Below are 21,869 nucleotides of genomic sequence, written 5' to 3'. Positions count from 1 at the left end.
GCCGAAGCAAATGAATTGGTCAAAATTGTATAATGTGATGCAGGAAAAGAATGAGTCTCCCTCGGCCTTTTAGAAAGATTAAAAGAAGCTGCCAAAACTGGGATGTAAAATTTTTAGTAGACACAGGGGTACTTAGTCTGTACTGAATTCCTTACAGGGAGTGGTAGGTCATAAAGCTACGTAGGCCATAGAGCTACAACAATTGTTGGTGCCACAGGGAAGGAGGAGGTACGGCCATTCCTACAACCCTTGGATTTGTGTTTTGGAGAAAAGGAGCTAACCCACGAGTTTTATATGTTCCAGATTGTCCAGTTTCTCTTTCAGGACGAGATTTGCTGACTAACTTAGATGCCATAATAACATTTGAGGATGGAGATTTGGTAATGAAAATTCCAGAGTCAAAGCTAGGACAAATTTTTCTATTAAAGGAAAATCCAATTGTAAAGATACCACAGGCAGTAGAAGATGCAGTGATTCCCACAATATGGGAAACCGACATACCCGGGAGGTCAAAAGCAGCTAAACCTGTGAAAGTGGAGCTGAAGGAAGGTGAAAAACCAGTACAGTTGAAGCAGTACCTGTTGAAATTAGAAGCTAAATTAGGAATAGCATCTTTGATTGAGAAATTTTTTGAAATATAGGATTCTAGAAGAATGTGAATCAGAATATAATACTCCAATTTTCCAGTAAAGAACCCTGATGGCAGCTATTGATTAGTCCAGGACTTACGGGCAATAAACCAGATCACTAAGGATATACATCCCGTAGTTGCAAATCCGTATACCTTGTTAACATCTGTGAAAGAGGAATATAAATGGTTTACAGTACTTGATTTAAAAGATGCCTTCTTCTGCATACCCCTTGACCATGAAAGCAAAAAGTTATTTGCTTTCGAGTGGGAAAATCCACACAACGGAAGAAAGACCCAATTAACCTGGACACGCCCTCCACAAGGATTTAAGAACAGCCCGACTATCTTTGGGAATCAACTGGCCAAAGAGCTCGAGGAGTGGACTACAAGAGGCCATATTGGCATATCGGAATTCCCCGACAACGGTATTTGTTGCTGCAATATGTGGATGATATTCTGATTGCTGCTGAGACCCAAGAACTCTGCATCCAGGTAACAATTGAAATATTGAATCAATTGGGAATGAATGGATATAAAGTGTCGAAAAATAAAGCTCAGATTGCATCCACGACTGTGATCTATCTAGGATGCGAGCTTTCTCAAGGACAGCGAAGACTAGGTATGAACCGTGTGCATGCCATCTGTGCTATTTCAGAACCACGTAACTTACATGAATTAAGATCTTTTCTAGGAATGACAGGATGGTGCAGGCTCTGGATCATGGACTATGGGCTTATTGCCAAACCTTTATATGAGGCACAGAAGAATAAGACCTTAGTGTGGGGAAAGCCACAACAAGAAGCTTTCCAAAAATTGAAACAAGCTTTAATAAAAGCACCTGCTTTGGGCCTACCTGACTTAAGTGAAGACTTTCAGTTATTTGTACATGAACGACAGAGACTTGCCCTGGGGGTATTAACCCAACGGCTGGGATCCTGGAAAAGGCCCGTAGGTTATTTCTCTAAACAACTAGACCCGGTAAGTGCTGGATGGCCGGCGTGCTTGCGGGCGGTGGCTGCTACTGTGATATTAATCCAGGAAGTTCGGAAACTGACCATGGGAAAAAGATCGAAGTATTTGTATCCCACATGGTGACTACGGTATTGGAACAAAAGGGGGGCCATTGGCTTTCCCCAAGCAGAATGATGAAATATCAAGCGATCCTGACAGAACAAGATGATGTTATTTTACAACAGCTAACCTAATGAATCCAGCTGTGTTTTTAAATGCAGAAACTGAAGAGGAGGATTTGGAACATGATTGTGTGTGGAGGTCATCGAATACACCCATGCAAGTCGTCCCGATCTGAAGGATATACCCCATTGGAAGAGATGGATTGGGAACTTTTTACTGATGGCAGTAGTTTTGTGGAGAGCAGAGTGCGGTACGCAGGATATGCGATCACTACTGTCAAAACAGTAATCAAAGCCAAATCCCTACCACCAAACACATCAGCACAGAAAGCTGATCTGATTGCCCTAACTAGGGCATTGGAGCTCAGTGAGGACAAAAGCGTCAATATTTGGACTGATTCAAAATATGTATTTGGAGTTGTTCATGTGCATGGAGCTCTTTGGAAGGAGCATGGACTCCTTTCCTCTCAGGGAACAAACATCAGGTACCAGAAGGAAATATTAAACTTGATTAATGCCATTCAAAAGCCATCGTGAGTTGCCATCATGCACTGTAAAGCTCATCAGAGTGGAACATCGAAAATTATTGAAGGAAATCGACTTGCCAATCAGACAGCCCGATCAGTGGCATGACAGGTCTGGACGATGGTGGGTCTTGTCTCCCAGAAGGTAAGAGCAATTGATTTATTACCTTCAGAGGCACCTAAATATTCTACAGAAGACGAGAGATTGGCAAATTTAGTAAAAGCCAGCAAGGATAATTCTGGGTGGTCCAATGAACAAGTTGTGGTGCCAATTACGACTATGAGCGGAATACTTCAGGCGGAACACCAGAAGTGTCATTGGGGTGCAGAAGCATTGGTAACATATCTGAGAAAATGGATTATCTCAGTCCAGATGTTAACAATGGCAAAGTCTATCACAGCTAAGTGTGAAATTTGCTTGAAAAATAATCCTTTAGTAAAAAGAAAGATAGATATGAGGAAAATTAAGACAGGAGTACAACCAGGAGATTATTGGCAAATAGATTAGGTGGAACTCCCCAGAACTCGAGGATTCAGATATGTATTAGTTGGGGTAGATACCTTTTCAGGATGGCCGGAAGCTTTCCCTTGTCGCACCAACCAGGCACAAGAAACTGTAAAATGGTTACTAAGGGAAATGATCTGATAGGGGACCACATTTTGTTGCTCAAGTGGTAACACAGTTTGGGAATTAAATGGGAGTTACATACCCCATGCATGGAGACCCCAGTCTAGTGGACAGGTGGAGAGAAAGGAAGAGGAAAAAAAAAACAACCTAAAAAGGCAACTTAGCAAGATTTGTCAGGAACCAAAAATTCAATAACGCTGAAGCTGTTGCGTATTAGGATTAAACCTAGGAGCGGAATGTTAGTAAGCCCATACGAAATTTTGTATGGTAAACCATATGAAGCACCTGATCCAAATCCAAGAGTGTATGTAAAGGGTAATCAGAATTTATACAATTACATGTTCCGTTTGCTAACAGCGGGACAGCAGCGAGTGAACCCCAGCCCTGCCAGGCCACGGTGCTGCCCACGGCCGGTCCCAGCCCTGGGCAGACCTGCGGGGCCATGCTGGCCGCCACCGTGTTCCTGCAGTCCGTCTGCGTGGCTGTCACCTTCCTCTGCCTCACCAACAAGCTCAAACAGCTCTGGGACATGGACTCCAAGAGCAGCATCGCTTGTCTCACTAGGGAGGAAATGGGAAATTTCATCCAAAACTTGGATCTAATTGAAAGTGAAAGTGGATCTAATTGGCAAGTAAAGTGGCACCTGGGAAAGGTAATTTAAAGGATGTCGAAAAGCTACGAGGAAAACGTATCTGCAGTCAATGCTGACAGAGTGCTGATGCTGCCACAGACCGATGGGCAGCAGCCGCGTGGTCCCACCAACAGGATTGTGGCACATCTGATGGGCGACAGCAACAGGAAGAATCCCCTGTCCCCATGCATAGATTCCTCACCCAGGAGAGGGAATGAAGAAAGAAAAAAAAACCCAAAAAAACAACAAAAAACCAAACCAACAACAACAACAACAACAAACAAAAAAAAAGCAAAAACAAAAACAAAAACTGGGAATCGTCAAGAAAAGGCCACTCTTTCCTTTACAATGTAGAACAGAGAAATGGCGAGTTAGTGATACCCCAGACAGGCTTTTATTACATCTACTCACAAATTTATTTTCGTTTCTGTGAAAATGAGAAGGAGGACTCAGTTCTGACTAATTACCCAGGGCCCATTTTGCTCATGAAAAGTGCAAGAACAAGCTGCTGGTCTAAAAAGGCAGAATATGGACTTTACTCCATCTACCAAGGTGACGTGTTTCAGCTGAAAAGAGGACAGGATTTTCGTCTCCATCAGTAATGGTGACATAGCTGACATGGACAAAGAAGCAAGTTTTTTTTGGAGCCTTTATGATTGCTTAAAAGATTAAAACCGTGCTCCAAAGAAGCCATGATGAGGGTCAGTTGTTGAAAGAGCTGATTAAAATGGAGTGAAAATGCATTGTCTAGGAATACAAAAGCATTTTCAAAGGGGGGAAATGTTATAGTTGTAACTAAGTTTTGTAAACTATATCCAAGATTCTTACCTTATCTTGAGGCTTTGCAGGTTGCATACAAAGAGAGAACTGAAGGTTAGTCCTCAGTTAGTCCTTATCTTATCTTGAAAGGATAGGATGTGCTGAGAATGCACATCTAAGAAATCCAAGAATTTTACATGATTTCACAATGAATATAGGAATAGTGCGGTGACAATAGGTGAAAAGTACACGGTGAAGAAGACTCCTGACTTCATCCTGCAGACCCCTGAACGACCACCAGAGGGCGCTGCGCATGCTCAGAGTAGTTCCAAGGGGTTGCAACTGATATTGTGAAATAGTTGTGTAATCTGATGAATATGCAATACATACGGTTGTAACCCTAATGAATATGTATGTAACCAAATTGTATAAATGTAGTGGAGTTCGAATCGGTGGTCGAAGCTTTGGGTGCGAACCCCTGGTTTCCCAGCGCTGAAATAAAGAACCGCATAGAACTACGTCCGTGGTTCTGGGTCTCGTTTGCGAACACCCCCACCCCCCGCACCCCACACTTATGGGGCAGCCCCACAGCGCCCCTCGCAGCCACCGCACCTGGGTGCGGGCCCGTAGCCCCTGTCGCTGCGCGCGGCGATGTGGAAGATGATGGCGGGTTTGGTGCTGCGGCCCCGGGCCGGGCCGAGAAAGGGGCGAGGGGGAAACACGCGGCGGCGGTGAGGGAAGGAGCCCCGGGCTGAGCGCTGCGCGGGCTCGGGCGGGGCCGGGGCCGCCGTGGGGGCGCCAGGGGGCGCGAGGGGCGGGGGCGGCGCAGCCGCGGGGAGGGGCCGGGAACGGGGGGAGCGGCGGGAGCGGCGGAGGAGCCGGAGGGCGGGACGGCGCGGGAGGAGCTTGGGCGGGAAAGGCTGAGGGACCTCGGGGAGGGGGTGACATCGGGGAGGCTTTGGCGGGAAAGGCCGAGGGACCTCAGGGAGGGGGTGACATCGGGGAGGCTTTGGCGGGAAAGGCTGAGGGACCTCGGGGAGGGGGTGACATCGGGGAGGCTTTGGCGGGAAAGGCTGAGGGACCTCAGGGAGGAGATGGCGTCGGGAGGCTGCAGTGGGCAGTGCTGAGGTAGCTCAGGACGGGATGGCACTGAGGTTGGTTTCAAAGGGAAATGCTGAGGTACCTTGAGGAATGGATGCTGGGCTGGGAACTATGAACACATCAGATTGGTTCAGAGAGTGTTCATGACAGAAATTTGTGCAGTGAAGTATTCCAGCAAAGAGAGGAAGAAGAGCCAAACTTAGATCAGGGCTCCTAGGACGCCTGCAGGTTTGGGGACAGGGGTGACGAGGTTGTTAATCCGGTCCTAACTGTTTCTTTCTCTGTCCCTCTCTTGCAGCACCTGACTGAATGGAGGAGCAAGTGGACGGGAAGTTCCTGCGCCACACACAGATCACATTTATTACTGTCGCCCTCAGAGACCCGGAGATCCGAACCGTTGGCATCGTGCCTTGAAGCAGCCTGTGCTCATGCGCTTCTCCCGGGGAGAAGGCGGAATGGCAGTAACTGGCCACGTCAAGCCACAGGGTTCACACTCTGCAGCTGTCAAGCCCAGCTCTGCGTTAGCTCACACCTGCGATTTTGCGCCGCACACTCACATTTGAGTTGTCGCTGGTTGTTGCAGCGTTTGGCTTTGGTGAGGACAGCGTGTGTTTGTCAGCAGTTGGTGTAGGTGGAATCTTGAGGAGAAAGTGACATTTCCGTGCCATGAGGACACCAACATGAGGAGAAACTTTTTTACTTTGAGGAACAGGCTGCCCAGAGAGGTTGTGGAGTCTCCTTCTCTGGAGACATTCAAACCCACCTGAACACATTCCTGTATGAGCTGCTCTGCTGAACTGCTTTAGCAGGGGGGTTGGACCCCAGAGGTCCTTTCCAACCCCAACCATTCTGTGATTCTGTGTGTGTGGTTTTCTTCATCCTTTGAGTGTCCAAACCTTGTCCTATTTTCAAACAGTTAACTAAAAGCCTGTCTCGTGCAGGACTTAACTTTTTGGGGTTTAGTGGTGCTTTGTTTTTCGGGAGTCTTCCGACACATCTGCCAGTTGAGCTTTACCTAGTACAAGAGAATTAATGAAATTGCAGGTGTGATAACAAGATGTTTTTATCTTAAGACACCTGAAAAACGAATCATACTGAGAGAAGAAAAATGCTGACTTAAACAGTTGTCAGTCTTTATTGATAATCTATTATTTTGGGCACCATAGAAGATATAAGTTTTGAGGACAGAGCTGAAGAACTGGAAAATAAGAGCTGCACGTGCTATTATTTATGTAAATAAATTGAAATCTTGTAAGCGAAATTGGTGTTTGCATGGTATAGTGGTTGGGGTTTGCATGTTATAGTGGTTGGGGTTTGCATGGTATTGTGGTTGGGGTTTGCATGTTATAGTGGTTGGGGTTTGCATGGTATTGTGGTTGGGGTTTGCATGTTATAGTGGTTGGGGTTTGCATGGTATTGTGGTTGGGGTTTGCATGGTATTGTGGTTGGGGTTTGCATGGTATTGTGGCGGTTGTTCCCGCAGGTGATCAGTGCTGGAGTATTATTGCAGGATGAGGGGATTTTGGAGGCTTGTCTGTGAGATGCACTAGAGGCAGCAGCTGAAAGCGAAAGGCTGAGATTTGGAGAGTTTGTCGGTGGATTTTGGACTGAGCTGTGCCATCTCTGACCCGTGACATTGGGGTCCAGCCTGAGCAGGGCATGTGCGGGAGCTGTGCTGCAGGGAGGGCAGAGCTGTGGGGAAGGGCTGTGCGAGGGGCTGGTGCCAAGGCAAGGCGGGCGCGCTGTGGGGTGTGGGGAGGTGTCAGCCCCGGAATCAGCCCCTTTCTGACTGTAGTGCCCTTGGGCTGCTGTAGCTCAGTCCTCCGTGTATTTCTCTTCAGGGGAGCAGCGTGCAAAGGAAAAGCAAGGAAGGAGGTGAACCCGTGAGGAACAGTGGTGGATAAAGAGGGTTGGAGCGCACCTGCCAGTCAAGAGGGATCAAGAAAGAAGACACCGGCGGTGGAACCGCAGGTCAGGAGAGCTCAAGGAGGGAGAAAGGTGATTGTGGCCGTATGGGTTTTTCTAGCTCACACACCAATGAAAACAGTTCGGATAATAAAAGAAATGTATGCAAAACCAATAATTAAAGGCAGAGAATGTTTATATGCTATGTATGGGGTAGACCTGAAGGTATATTTCTTCCTACAAGGAAGGAGAATTCGCAGTGGTAATTAACTGGAGATGTGAATTTCCAGATTGCATTGGCAACATATGCAGGGAACATATCAGTTTATTACCCTCAGCATAAACTGTGGGCTGAAATTGGTGATTTACCGTTGTACGGCAAATGCTGCTGTCAGCAACAACCAGTAAGCGACAAGACTGTATTTACTGATGCCTCTGGTCGCTCACATAAAGTTGTAATGACGTGGCTAAACTCAGATACCAAGTGCTGCAAACACAAGGTAGGAAAAGAGACCAAGGGTCAAACAAGTTCTTGAGCTGAGAGCTGTTGGGATCACTTTGAGGTGTTCTGTAACAAACCTCTGAATGTTGGAACTGGCTCATACTATGCAGCTGGCATACTTAACCGCCTGGAAGCTTCTTTTCTTAAGGAAGAGGATAATCCTCTTTTGATGGCTGAATTGAGAATGCTATGGTTTCTAATAAATCGTAGACATCATGGTTATTATGCAATGCACACCCGCTCTCGCACGGCCCTTCCAGGACCACTTGCGGAAGGCAATAGGAGGGCCGATGCACAAGCTGTGCCGCTCACTGTGCCTAAAGCCTTGGAGCAAGCTAAATGATCACATAAATCCTTTCACCAGAGTGCAAAGGCGTTAAAATGACAATTTCAAATTACAGCGGATCAGGCCAGGAGCGTTCTTGTGTCCTGCCCTGATTGCCAACAGTTGGCACCCGTGCCATCCACAGAGGGTGTTAATCCAGGAGGGGTTGCTGCCAATGAGGTACGGCCAGCTCAGTGCTAAAGAACAAGAGGCCTTGTGCTCTTTCCAGACGTCAGCGGCCGCGAATCAGCTGAGAACATCCTGCCTTAGGTAACGGGCAGGTGGTCTGTGATCAGGGCTGTGGACTTGAATGGCTGTGCTTTCATGAACGTTTCCTGGTCTTGCCATTTCAAAGCCCTTCCTTCTCCTGGAAATTTAAGACGGCATTTCTTATTGTGAGGTTCAGACGGGAGGTGGACTTACTGTTGAACGGCTGATATAATGTGCTCCCTGAGGAGCACATCTTGCTGTTTTGTTGTTGTTTTCCAACACCGTCTGAACTTTGGTCAGCCAGAGGAAGAGTGGTGACAGAGTCTGTTATCTGAGAGCAACGTGTTCCTGTACCTTTCCCGTCGTTGTGTGGTGAAGGATTCCTTCCCTTGCAGAGAGGACTGTGAGACCCGCTCCTGTCAGGTGGGACTTTGCCTCCAAACGTGGCGCAGCCTCTTCCATTGTGACATCAGCCACTGCCGTTGTGTCACAAAGCAGCATCAGCGCTGAGGTCGGCACAGCAGGGTATGAGACCAGGGGTCTCCCTGCGCCTCGGTCACTCTCGATCTTGAGGGAACTGAGATCGCAGAGTTTCTGGCTCACTCCAGAGCGAGCGAGATGCTTGTTACCTGCACCTCAGCAGGTACCCGGAGACACCCAGAGACGGCTGAACGTCTGAACTGGAATGTTGGGAATATTTTCTGCTCCTTCCCCAGGTGTGTTTTCCACCTCGTCAGCTGGGGTGGGTGGAGGGTGGGCAGAAGAGGAACACGAGGGCAGCCTGAGAGCTGGGTCTGGAGCTGCTGGAAGGCAGCAGCCGCCTTTCAGTCTCTTCATGAACGCGCGGGCTGGGCCCAGAAGCCTTTGATCTCTGCAGAATGGGGGACAGCTCCATTTTGGATGGACAGAGAGAGTCCCAGGGGTGGCCCAGACACAGCCTGCCGCAGTAATTGTGAGAGCTCAGCTCCGTCCTGTATTGTGCTCTGCAGGGTGGGTTCTGTCCCTGAGCCTGCTTGGTTTTCCTCTCCACGGGGACCAGAAGGACACCAGCGTGTCCTCTGTTGGCCGTGGGTCTGACTCGTGTTCCTGACAGAGGAGGTTTCCGTGGGAAACCTGGTCAGCTCCTCACCAGGGCTCTGCCTCAGGAAAGGGGCTCAGGATCGTCAGAGGGGTGCAAGGAGTTCTCTAGGAGAACAAAAGGGGTTGTTTATTCCTGATGAGTGTTGCTGGGAGCCTGTTGAGAGCCTCCTGGAACAGGCAGGAGGAATTTCCCCCTTGCAGAGCGGTGTGTGCTGTGTTTTGGCAGATCAGGCTCAGGGCAGCAGGGCCCAGACACCAGAGGGTTTCTTTGGCGCTTCCTTGGTTGCCCGTTGCTTGCCGGCACACACTGACATTCAGCCACCCTCCCTCTTTCCAGTCTGCATTTGTCTGCAGTTCTGCCAAGAGAAGGGCCAGAGATAACCCGGCTGCTGAAGAAACGCTGCGAGAGGGGAGACACACACCCCCCTGGCAGCTGTTGGACTGTAGGGGCACAGGCTGGACCTTCTCTTGAGAGGGTGGAGAACAGGAGCAGCACAAGTGTCCATCGGATGCTGGGCAGGAGAAACAGGTGTTCGTTATGTCCTTCTATTTCCAGAGAACCCCTCTCCAGCCCCACAGATGTGAAATGTGGACACAAGTCCTGTTGCAACTCCTGCTCTTAGTCCGGAGTCAATCTTGAGCCCTTTGTCCCTAAGGAAACAATCTTTGCCGTGACAAATCCCCCACTGGTGCCGCTGGTGACACCTCCAGCAGTGACTGGAGCTGGTGCAGGACCAAGCCAATGCACACGGCAGGAACGCCAGGCTCCAGGGCTGCAGTCCCTGCTGCTGTTCTCCAGTCTGCTGCTGATCTGCACGGGAACCGACAGCTTCACCAGCCTTTTCTTTATCTGCTCTGCAGGACGATGAAGCCTCTCAAGGCAACGACCCTTGTGCTGCTTCTCGGTCTGTTCTCTTTCGGTGAGTCTCTGCAGAGCTCCGACCTGAGGACGGTGCTTTAGGAGGCACTCGGGGCTCCATCCTGCCCAGTTCCGCTTCCCCCGCTGTGAGCAGAGGAGCTCAGCCAAGAGCAGAAAGTCCCCACAGAGCTGTGCCAGTCCCCGCTCCAGCGGGACGGGTGTGGGTGAGGAAGGGCTGAGTTGCCTTCCCCAGGAGGGCTGAGCCAGTTCCCTTCAGCCCAGGGAGAGGCCGTGGCTGAGCTTTCCTGCCCCAGGGGCTGAGAATCTTCTGCAGGACAAGGAGCACAGTCCAGGGCAGGGAACGTCCGTCTATTGCGGAGCCCGTACGCCATGATGGCCACTGTCAAAGGCAGCAAGAGGAGAGACAACTATGGCACTTGGGAGAGACACAGCAAGGGGAGCGGGCAGCCCAAGGCACAGCCCAACCTTAGAACAGGTTCTAAGCTCTGGTGTGTGTCTGACAGGAGTTTACCACGTGGGACGACTTGGCATCTCAACCTTGAGCACTGCAAAAGAGTTAGGAGAGCTGAGTGAAACCCTGTCCCTGCCCGTCCAGCTCCGAAAGCTCCAGGAACAGCTTTATCATCTGCGCTGGAGCACAAAGGATGTCACTGAGTGGGCTCTGCAGGAAGGCGTGAAGCAGGCAAAGCTCCCAGGCGTTACCGGATGGGTAAGGGCACAAGGCAGAAGGATCTGCTCAGGGGTTTTATCCTCCGTCCGCACGTATCCTCCTCCATTCCTGTCACAGCCAACAGGCTGGTGCTGCTGGAACAAGTGCTGCCATGGCCACGCTTCCTTTTCCTGTTGCTCCACACTTCCTTATGGGGAAGAGAGAGCGTGACGGGAATGCCAGCTGTCTGAGTCGGACCTTCCTCTGTGCCCAGATCTCGGGTCCTCCTCAAGGGAGGGCTGGAAAGAAAGAATGGTCTCAGAGGTCCAGAGTTAAGCCAGGCCTATCTCATGCCCAGAAGGCTTGTCTGTCCGTGCTGCCTGGCCTGGGGCCTCTGCACAGGAACAGCCCCTTCCCGCAGCTCCATCATTCAGAGCACTGGAGTGAGCAGCCCGCCCTTTCTGATCCCGACAGTCAGAGCAGAGCAAACCTGGGAGGCTTCCAGGCAATGTGGGCGTTCCCTCCATCTGAAACGGGCCTTGTCCCCGCTCACCTTGGCTGGCCTTGCAGGGAGCTGCTTGCCCCGGTCCTTCTCCTTCCAACAGGTGCTCTCCTTTGTGTTCCTTCCCAGGCTGTGCACGAGATCATCAATCAAGCTTTGGAGAAGCTGGAGGAAATGCAGGTCCCGATGCCGGATTACGCCCTGAAATCAGCAGGTGCCGTGACATTGTACAAACAAACCAGTTCCAACGCGCTTCCTGTCCAGATTGACAAGATGGGCATTGGAACGTGTCCAGGGGCAGGAGAGAAGGGGCGAGAAGTCACGGGTCACTTCGTGCCCTAAAAGTGCCCCCAGTGACAGAGGCTGTAACGGGCCAGTCCCCATGGGAAGCACAGAAAGGCTGGTTCACATTCTTGCCTATTTCCACAGCCAAATCCGACAGTTTGATGACTCCCTGCTCTGTGTTCCAGAGGGGTCGTGCCAGCAAGACAGAGGGGAACCCACTGTAGGACATGGATGACAACTGAGAAGCCTTTTCCAAGTCAACAGTGCAATATTCCTCCTGACACTGCCTGGTGATCATGCTCATGTTTGAATTTCCAGGGGCAGCCGTCATTCAGTCCAGGACTTCTCCATCACTCCGGGATGCCAAAGCAAAAGTCTTCCTGTATTCCCTGCCGGTGATGGATTACATGAGGTCCCCTGAGCTGATTCTGGAGGTAGGAGCACCAAGAAGCAGTAACACAAAGGCTGGGAGAATGAACCACACACGCTGCTCCGAGTGTCCTTCCCCCCAGTCTTTGCTCCTCAAAGCTTCTTCTCCTGCCCCTTCCCGCATGGACCTGCTCTCCGCCTGTATCCCCTGCTGAGTGTTTCTTGTCCTTTCAGCCGAACAATCATCCTGGGAACTGCTGGCCCTTCCCAAGGAGTCAGGGACACGTGTTCATCAAGCTGTCCATGCCAGTCGTTCCCAGAGCCGTCACCATGGCCCATGTCTCAGGGACAGCGTTCCATGGAGAAAGCATCTCCGGAGCTCCCAAGGACTTTGCTGTCTATGTAAGTGATTTCTCTGGAGTCGGGGGCAGGCGGTTGCACAGCATTTCTGAGCAGGGAATGAAGTTGGGTCAAAGATCCTGGTGGCCTGAAGCTTCCTCCTGTCTCTCAGAACAAACAGGCTCCTTGGTGTTGCTTCCTTCCCATTGTATTCCTCTTTTATTCAATGTACCACTCGAAGCTTCTGGGGCAAGATGCTACTCCAGGAGCCACAGGGAAAAGGAGCTGGACAGTGCATGGTCCAGACCTTCTTGTATTCCACTCCCAGTGCATTTGTGATCCTCAGGTCACCTCCCTCTCACTGGGAGCGTATGAAATTCGTAAAATCATTGTCAAAATTTTTTCAGAGTCTCTTCAAAATTTTTCAATTTTTGTCCCAATTCTTCACATTCCCATTGAAACTTTTCAAATTCATCTCCAAATTTTTGAAATCCTGTTGAAGCTTTTAAAATTCTCTCTAGAATTTTCCAAATCCACGTCAACATGTTTAAAATTTCACGTCAAAATTGCTAAAATTCCAGTTGAAATTCGTAAATCACTGTTGAAATTTTTTACAAGTCCCTTCAAAATTTTTCAATTTTCGTCCCAATTCTTCACATTCCCATTGAAACTTTTCAAATTTGGAAAACTGAAAAAATTTCAACTGGAATTTTAGCAATTTTGACGTGAAATTGTAAACATGTTGAGGTGGATTTTGAAAATTCTAGAGAGAAGTTTCAAACTTTCAACAGGATTTCAACAATGTTGAGAGGGATTTGAAAAGTTTCAATGGGAATGGGAAGAATTGGGACGAAAATGGAAGAATTTTGCAGGGACTTCTATAACGCGCTGGGTTCTGTTTCTCGCCATGAGAAAGTAGACAAGGAGGTTTCTAAATGCATTTCCTATTAACGATCTCCGTGGGGATTACTTAAGAACCTACCCATCAAAGCTCTGTTTATTTCCTTTCTTGTGCAGACATTGCAGTTGGTTTTCCTGCATACCTGTCATGTGGCATATTTTCTGCAGTCTGCCCTTTTTCTCCTCCACTCCTCAGTTGTGTATCACTTAGGAAAATGTCTCATTTATTAAAATAAGGCCCTTACATCCCAGGTTTAGGGCAGCCCTTGGTCTGCAGACATTCCTGGGTTGGCGGCACTGCCTGCTTTGATTCAGCTGGTGCAGATCTGTCTGACCTATGGCTTGTGCTGCCTTGTGGGGAGCAACTGTGGGAAAGAAGGTGCCTGATGTGTGAATATTCAAACTTCAGCATTCACTGAAGCATTTTCTTGACTCAGAACCCTCAAATCTTGGAGTGTGTGATCTGTGTGCTGAAGCTGTGCCAACCAAATATTTACTATTACTCTGCTGCTTCTTGAGAAACATAGAGAATTCACACATATTACAAAAAGCAGCATTTTTTGGAACAGTCCCCACTGAAGACATGCTCTGTTAGTGGTGTCCTTTGCACTGTTATAGTCAGGGTTTAGCTCAAAGAACGTTTTCTCAGTAGCCTCATGGTGTTTGAATAATTCACCTATGAAGAACATTCTGAACCTTTCATGAAAACATACTTCAGGATGTCACTGTTTTAAAATTAAAATTTTGCCTTTCTCTAGTTACTGATTTCAAATATCTTCCTTTGCTCTTCTAGCATCCTATGTTTAGGCATATAATAGAGTGACAAAACATATTTCTGGCATTATTTGATGTAAATAACTAAACTTTGTCACTGATTTGCTTTCTTGCACTCTCAAAATGAGTCCACGTGGATGGGGTTTACATTGAAAAACACGGTAGTGTTTGCAGCCATCTGCGGCTTTTTTTGCTGGGTTAGATTATGACAAATTTCTAGCAAATTTCCTCGGGAAATGACATTTATGTGCTTGTGCTGCATGTCTCTGGTTTGAACGTGTGTTTTATTTCTTTTTGTTCTGTGTTGCTGTCTCCTGTCTGCCGTGGATGGGTTTGAGCAGGGACTAGTTCTTACTTTGTCTCTGCAGGACCTCGCACCTTCCACAGAATCACAGAATCACAGAATGGACTGGGTTGGAAAAGACCTCAGAGATCATCAAGTCCAACCCTTGGTCCAACTCCAGTCCATTCACTAGATCATGGCACTAAGTGCCGTGTCCAATCTCAGTTTAAAATCCTCCAGGGCCGGTGAGTCCAGCACCTCCCTGGGCAGCCATTCCAATCCTGACCACTCTCTCTGCACAGAATTGCTTTCTGATCTCCAGCCTCAATTTCCCCTGGCAGAGTTGAAGCCCATGGCCCCTTGTCCTATTGCTGATGCCTGGGAGAAGAGCCCAATCCCCACCTGGCTAGAACTGCCCTTCAGGTAGTTATAGAGAGTGCTGAGCTCAGCTCTAAGCCTCCTCTTCTCCAGACTGAACAAGCCCAGCTCCCTCAGCCTCTCCCCATAGGGCTTGTGTTCCAGTCCCTTCACCAGTCGTGTTGCTCTTCTCTGGACCCGCTCCAGCACTTCAATGTCTTTCTATCTAGTTTTGTGCTTTTAGAGCCTGAAGGAACTGGTATTTTACAGTGCAAATAAAAAAATACCTGATGTTGATAAAGAATCATCTTGTCTACCTTCAAACCAGGGGAAAAATAGGATTCAGTTCCAAGTGCCCAGCGGAGCTGCCCATGCTGTGAGCCCATCCACCAGCTGTTGCAGGGCAGCGGTCTCAGTGCTGAGAAGGGAAGGGGGGATATTACGTTCTCTGCAGTTCCCTGGGAGCTGGATGGAGATGTTTGGGTGCAGGAAGCTCCAGTTGCCCTCCCTCGGTTCCCCTGTTCTCTTCTGTTTCTTGCTTACAGCAATAAACCACAGAGACCTTGTGAATGGGGACCAGCATGGGGGAGACTGAGTCAGATCTGCAGCCTCCTGCACAGCAAAGGCAGCAGCATTGAAATGAATCCAGGGAGCCAGGCTGCTCCTGTGCCAGCCTCCCTTGAATTTGCTAATAAACCAAATTAGGTGGAATTCTTTCTCTCTGTGAGGAAAAAAAGATCATTTTAATAATCTTTAAAGGAAGTCCTTGTTCCCTTGGGCTGTAATTCCACAATAATTGGTATTTTGGGTCTAACCTTTCAGTGAAATTGAGCCTGTAGTAATTTTTAGGAGCAGTGCATACTGTCGTGGTTGAGATGGACAAACAACATGGACCAGGTTCTTTCGAGATGAAAGTGATAGATGCCATTTATTGCTACAAGTGCATTTTTATACAATTCTACCAGTTCATGTGTCTGTTCACTATTGGTAAAAGTTACAGCACTAAATCTCATTGGTTAATTTTTCTATCATCCATGTTATTCTTCTATCCCCTTCTCTCTCACGGGTACATCTCTCCACTCTCCGGATACTCCTTTACTCCCATCCTTCTCAAGGGTAAATCTTAATATCTCAAGGCTGATCTCTACTCCCATATTTTCTGTCAAGGATTCCACAGACCCACTGCAGTTTCACACAAAAAGTTTCCCCAGGATTTCCAAAATGTTCAAGGGAATTCTAAATATGTCAATATTGATTTTAAGAATCTCCACTGGAGTTTTAACGATTTTGACGTGAAAGTGTCACCATTTTGTCGGGGATTTGGAAAACTTTGCAAGAATGTAAAAAGTTTCCCCGGGATTTCCAAAATGTTGGAAAAAACTCTAAACATGTCAACATTGATTTTATGATTCTCCACTGGAGTTTTAGAGATTTTGACGTGAAAGTGTCACCATTTTGTCGGGGATTTGGAAAATTTCCTGATAATTTCCAAAGTTTCCCCGGGTGAAGCGGCGGGGGAACAAGCTAGGCCAACCCAATGTGGGTGATAACGCATTGTTCCCCTTTATTGATCTTAACGACACATATTTATAGAGCTTACAGTAATTATGCATACTTGTCACCTGCTGATTGGCTTAAGTCCAAAGATTACAATTGCCTTGACCCTCCTACCTGCGGCGAGCTGGCCGCCTGAGTTTCGCGCCTTTTCAACTCCCCCCTCCCTGGAGTTGTTTACAAGTCATGTCAAGGTCACAGTGTCCCTGCTGTTCCCTCATGATCAGCAGTCTCTGCTGAGGCCTATTGAGGCACTGAGGCCTGGTTATGCTAAGCTCCTTAAAACATGTCAAACCATTAACTTATCAGAACACAACTCTTATTAGAACAAACATTAGAACACAACTCTTATTAGAACAAACTCTTATTAGAACAAACTCTGATCGTGCAACTGCTCCAAGGATTGATGTCCTTTATCTTTAAGCCACTCCCTAACACCCGGGATTTCCAAAATTTTGAAGGAAACTCCAAAGATGTCACCATGGATTTTAAGAATCTCCACTGCAGTTTGAGAGATTCTGACGTGCAAGTGTCACCATTTTGTCGGGGATTTGGAACATTCCCTGAGAATTTCCAAAGTTTCCCCGGGATTTCCCAAATTTTGGCGGGAACTCCAAGCATGTCAACATTGATTTTTAGAATCTCCACTGGGAGTTTGAGAGATTTTGACGTGCAAGTGTCACCATTTTGTCGGGGATTTGGAACATTTCCTGAGAATTTCCAAGGTTTCCCCAGGATTTCCCAAATGTTGGAGCGAACTCCAAAAATGCCACCATTGATTTTAAGAATCTCCACTGGAGTTTGAGAGATTTTGACGTGCAAGTGTCACCATTTTGTCGGGGATTTGGAACATTTCCTGAGAATTTCCAAAGTTTCTTCAGGATTTCCCAAATTTTGGAGGGAACTCCAAACATGTCACCATGGATTTTAAGAACCTCCACTGGAGTTTGAGAGATTTTGACGTGAAAGTGTCACCATTTTGTCGGGGATTTGGAACATTTCCTGAGCATTTCCAAAGTTTCCCCGGGATTTCCCAAAATTTGGAGGGAACTCCAAACATGTCAACATTGATTTTAAGAATCTCCACTGGAGTTTGAGAGATTTTTATGTAAAATTGTCACCATTTTGTCGGGGATTTGGAACATTTCCTGAGAATTTCCAAAGTTTCCCCGGGATTTCCCAAATTTTGAAGGGAACTCCAAACATGTCAATATTGATTTTAAGAATCTCCACTGGAGTTTGAGAGATTTTGACGTGAAAGTGTCACCATTTTGTCGGGGATTTGGAGCATTTCCTGAGCATTTCCAAAGTTTCCCCGGGATTTCCCAAATTTTTGAGGGAACTCCAAACATGTCAACATTGATTTTTAGAATCTCCACTGGGAGTTTGGGAGATTTTGACGTGAAAGTGTCACCATTTTGTCAGGGATTTGGAACATTTCCTGACAATTTCCAAAGTTTCCCCGGGATTTCCCAAAATTTGGAGGGAACTCCAAACATGTCACCATTGATATTAAGAATCTCCACTGGAGTCTGAGATATTTTGACGTGCAAGTGTCACCATTTTGTCGGGGATTTGGAACATTTCCTGAGATTTTCCAAAGTTTCTTCAGGATTTCCCAAATTTTGGAGGGAACTCCAAACATGTCACCATGGATTTTAAGAACCTCCACTGGAGTTTTAAAGATTTTGACATGAAAGTGTCACCATTTTGTCGGGGATTTGGAACATTTCCTGAGCATTTCCAAAGTTTCTCCGGGATTTCCAAAATTTTGGAGGGACCTCCAAACATGCCACCATTGATTTTAAGAATCTCCACTGGAGTTTGAGAGATTTTGACGTGAAAGTGTCACCATTTTGTTGGGGATTTGGAACATTTCCTGAGAATTTCCAAAGTTTCTTCAGGATTTCCCAAATTTTGGAGCGAACTCCAAACATGTCCACATTGATGTAAAGAATCTCCACTGGAGTTTGAAAGATTTTGACGTGAAAGTGTCACCATTTTGTCGGGGATTTGGAACATTTCCTGAGCATTTCCAAAGTTTCCCTGGGATTTCCCAAATTTTGAACGGAAATCCAAACATGTCAACATTGATTTTAAGAATCTCCACTGGAGTTTGAGAGATTTTGACATGCAAGTGTCACCATTTTGTCGGGGATTTGGAACATTTCCTTAGCATTTCCAAAGTTTCCCCGGGATTTCTCAATTGTTGGAGGGAACTCCAAACATGTCAACATTGATTTTAAGAACCTCCACTGGAGTTTGAGAGATTTTGATGTGAAACTGTCACCATTTTATCGGCGATTTGGATCATTTTCTGAGAATATCCAAAGTTTCCCCGGGATTTCCCAAATTTTGGAGGGAACTCCAAACATGCCACCATTGATTTTAAGAACCTCCACTGGAGTTTTAGAGATTTTGATGTGAAACTGTCACCATTTTGTCAGGGATTTGGAACATTTCCTGAGCATTTCCAAAGTTTCCCCGGGATTTCGCGAATTTTGAAGGGAACTCCAAACATGTCAACATTGATTTTAAGAATCTCCACTGGAGTTTGAGAGATTTTGACGTGAAAGTGTCACCATTTTGTCGGGGATTTGGAACATTTCCTGAGAATTTCCAAAGTTTCTTCAGGATTTCCCAAATTTTGAAGAGAACTCCAAACATGTCACCATTGATTTTAAGAATCTCCACTGGAGTTTGAGAGATTTTGACGTGCAAGTGCCACCATTTTGTCAGGGATTTGGAACATTTCCTGAGCATTTCCAAAGTTTCTCCGGGATTTCCAAAATTTTGGAGGGAACTCCAAACATGTCACCATTGATTTTAAGAATCTCCACTGGAGTTTGAGAGATTTTGACGTGAAAGTGTCACCATTTTGTCGGGGATTTGGAACATTTCCTGAGAATTTCCAAAGTTTCTTCAGGATTTCCCAAATTTTGGAGGGAACTCCAAGCATGTCACCATGGATTTTAAGAACCTCCACTGGAGTTTGAGAGATTTTGACGTGAAAGTGTCACCATTTTGTCGGGGATTTGGAACATTTCCTGAGAATTTCCAAGGTTTCCCTGGGATTTCCCAAATGTTGGAGGGAACTCCAAACATGTCAACATTGATTTTAGGAATCTCCACTGGAGTTTGAGAGATTTTGACGTGAAAGTGTCACCATTTTGTCGGGGATTTGGAACATTTCCGGAGCATTTCCAAAGTTTCCCCGGGATTTCCCAAATTTGGAAGGGAACTCCAAACATGTCACCATTGATATTAAGAATCTCCACTGGAGTTTGAGAGATTTTGACATGAAAGTGTCACCATTTTGTCGGGGATTTGGAACATTTCCTGAGAATTTCCAAAGTTTCCCCGGGATTTCCCAAATTTTGAAGGGAACTCCAAACATGTCAACATTGATTTTAAGAATCTCCACTGGAGTTTGAGAGATTTTGACGTGAAAGTGTCACCATTTTGTCAGGGATTTGGAGCATTTCCTGAGCATTTCCAAAGCTTCCCCGGGATTTCCCAAATTTTTGAGGGAACTCCAAACATGTCAACATTGATTTTTAGAATCTCCACTGGGAGTTTGGGAGATTTTGACGTGAAAGTGTCACCATTTTGTCAGGGATTTGGAACATTTCCTGACAATTTCCAAAGTTTCCCCGGGATTTCCCAAAATTTGGAGGGAACTCCAAACATGTCACCATTGATATTAAGAATCTCCACTGGAGTCTGAGATATTTTGACGTGCAAGTGTCACCATTTTGTCGGGGATTTGGAACATTTCCTGAGATTTTCCAAAGTTTCTTCAGGATTTCCCAAATTTTGGAGGGAACTCCAAACATGTCACCATGGATTTTAAGAACCTCCACTGGAGTTTTAAAGATTTTGACATGAAAGTGTCACCATTTTGTCGGGGATTTGGAACATTTCCTGAGCATTTCCAAAGTTTCTCCGGGATTTCCAAAATTTTGGAGGGAACTCCAAACATGTCCACATTGATGTAAAGAATCTCCACTGGAGTTTGAAAGATTTTGACGTGAAAGTGTCACCATTTTGTCGGGGATTTGGAACATTTCCTGAGCATTTCCACAGTTTCCCTGGGATTTCCCAAATTTTGAACGGAAATCCAAACATGTCAACATTGATTTTAAGAATCTCCACTGGAGTTTGAGAGATTTTGACATGCAAGTGTCACCATTTTGTCGGGGATTTGGAACATTTCCTTAGCATTTCCAAAGTTTCCCCGGGATTTCTCAATTGTTGGAGGGAACTCCAAACATGTCAACATTGATTTTAAGAATCTCCACTGGAGTTTGAGAGATTTTGATGTGAAACTGTCACCATTTTGTAAGGGATTTGGAACATTTCCTGAGCATTTCCAAAGTTTCCCCGGGATTTCCCAAATTTTGAAGGGAACTCCAAACATGTCAACATTGATTTTAAGAATCTCCACTGGAGTTTAAGAGATTTTGACGTGAAAGTGTCACCATTTTGTCGGGGATTTGGAACATTTCCTGAGAATTTCCAAAGTTTCTTCAGGATTTCCCAAATTTTGAAGAGAACTCCAAACATGTCACCATTGATTTTAAGAATCTCCACTGGAGTTTGAGAGATTTTGACGTGCAAGTGCCACCATTTTGTCAGGGATTTGGAACATTTCCTGAGCATTTCCAAAGTTTCTCCGGGATTTCCAAAATTTTGGAGGGAACTCCAAACATGTCACCATTGATTTTAAGAATCTCCACTGGAGTTTGAGGGATTTTGACGTGCAAGTGTCACCATATTGTCGGGGATTTGGAACATTTCCTGAGCATTTCCAAAGTTTCCCCGGGATTTCCCAAATTTGGAAGGGAACTCCAAACATGCCACCATTGTTTTTAAGAATCTCCACTGGAGTTTGAGAGATTTTGACGTGAAAGTGTCACCATTTTGTCGGGGATTTGAAACATTTCCTGAGAATTTCCAAAGTTTCCCTGGGATTTCCCAAATTTTGAAGGGAACTCCAAACATGTCAACATTGATTTTAAGAATCTCCACTGGAGTTTGAGAGATTTTGACGTGCAAGTGTCACCATTTTGTCGGGGATTTGGAACATTTCCTGAGCATTTCCAAAGTTTCCCTGGGATTTCCCAAATTTTGAACGGAAATCCAAACATGTCACCATTGATATTAAGAATCTCCACTGGAGTTTGAGAGATTTTGATGTGAAAGTGTCACCATTTTGTCGGGGATTTGGAACATTTCCTGAGATTTTCCAAAGTTTCTCCGGGATTTCCCAAATTTTGAAGGGAACTCCAAACATGTCAACATTGATTTTAAGAATCTCCACTGGAGTTTGAGAGATTTTGACGTGAAAGTGTCACCATTTTGTCGGGGATTTGGAACATTTCCTGAGAATTTCCAAAGTTCTCCTGTGATTTCCCAAATTTTGAAGGGAACTCCAAACATGTCAACATTGATTTTAAGAATCTCCACTGGAGTTTGAGAGATCTTGACGTGCAAGTGTCACCATTTTATCGGCGATTTGGAACATTTCCTGAGAATATCCAAAGTT

At 46.4% G+C, this 21,869-nt stretch overlaps 1 protein-coding gene, 1 long non-coding RNA gene and 1 pseudogene across 3 annotated transcripts; all 3 read left to right on the top strand.

The window, feature by feature from the left end:
• The first annotated feature begins 744 nt into the window (after positions 1–744).
• On the top strand, positions 745–2,195 carry LOC309449130. The gene is made up of 3 exons (XR_014185906.1): positions 745–1,123; positions 1,323–1,609; positions 1,864–2,195. It is a non-coding gene; the product is annotated as an uncharacterized lncRNA (long non-coding RNA).
• Positions 2,196–3,152: 957 nt separating this feature from the next.
• LOC309449018 (tumor necrosis factor ligand superfamily member 10-like) lies at positions 3,153–4,512 on the top strand (annotated as a pseudogene). The gene is made up of 2 exons: positions 3,153–3,220; positions 3,274–4,512. The product of its transcript is annotated as a tumor necrosis factor ligand superfamily member 10-like (transcript).
• Positions 4,513–10,294: 5,782 nt separating this feature from the next.
• LOC309449016 (SUN domain-containing protein 3-like) lies at positions 10,295–15,318 on the top strand (the record flags this gene model as incomplete). The annotated part of the gene is made up of 6 exons (XM_082070929.1): positions 10,295–10,349; positions 10,813–11,018; positions 11,590–11,674; positions 12,064–12,179; positions 12,349–12,516; positions 15,313–15,318. The coding sequence occupies 6 exons, from the start codon at positions 10,295–10,297 to the stop codon at positions 15,316–15,318; spliced, it is 636 nt and encodes a 211-aa protein (XP_081927055.1).
• Positions 15,319–21,869: the final 6,551 nt, after the last annotated feature.

Source organism: Streptopelia decaocto (genome assembly GCF_964273445.1).
Source record: "Streptopelia decaocto genome assembly, chromosome: 22".
In the NCBI taxonomy this organism is placed as follows: domain Eukaryota; kingdom Metazoa; phylum Chordata; class Aves; order Columbiformes; family Columbidae; genus Streptopelia; species Streptopelia decaocto.
The sequence above is the reverse complement of the archived record's forward strand: the minus strand, read 5'-3'. Positions and strand labels throughout refer to the sequence as shown.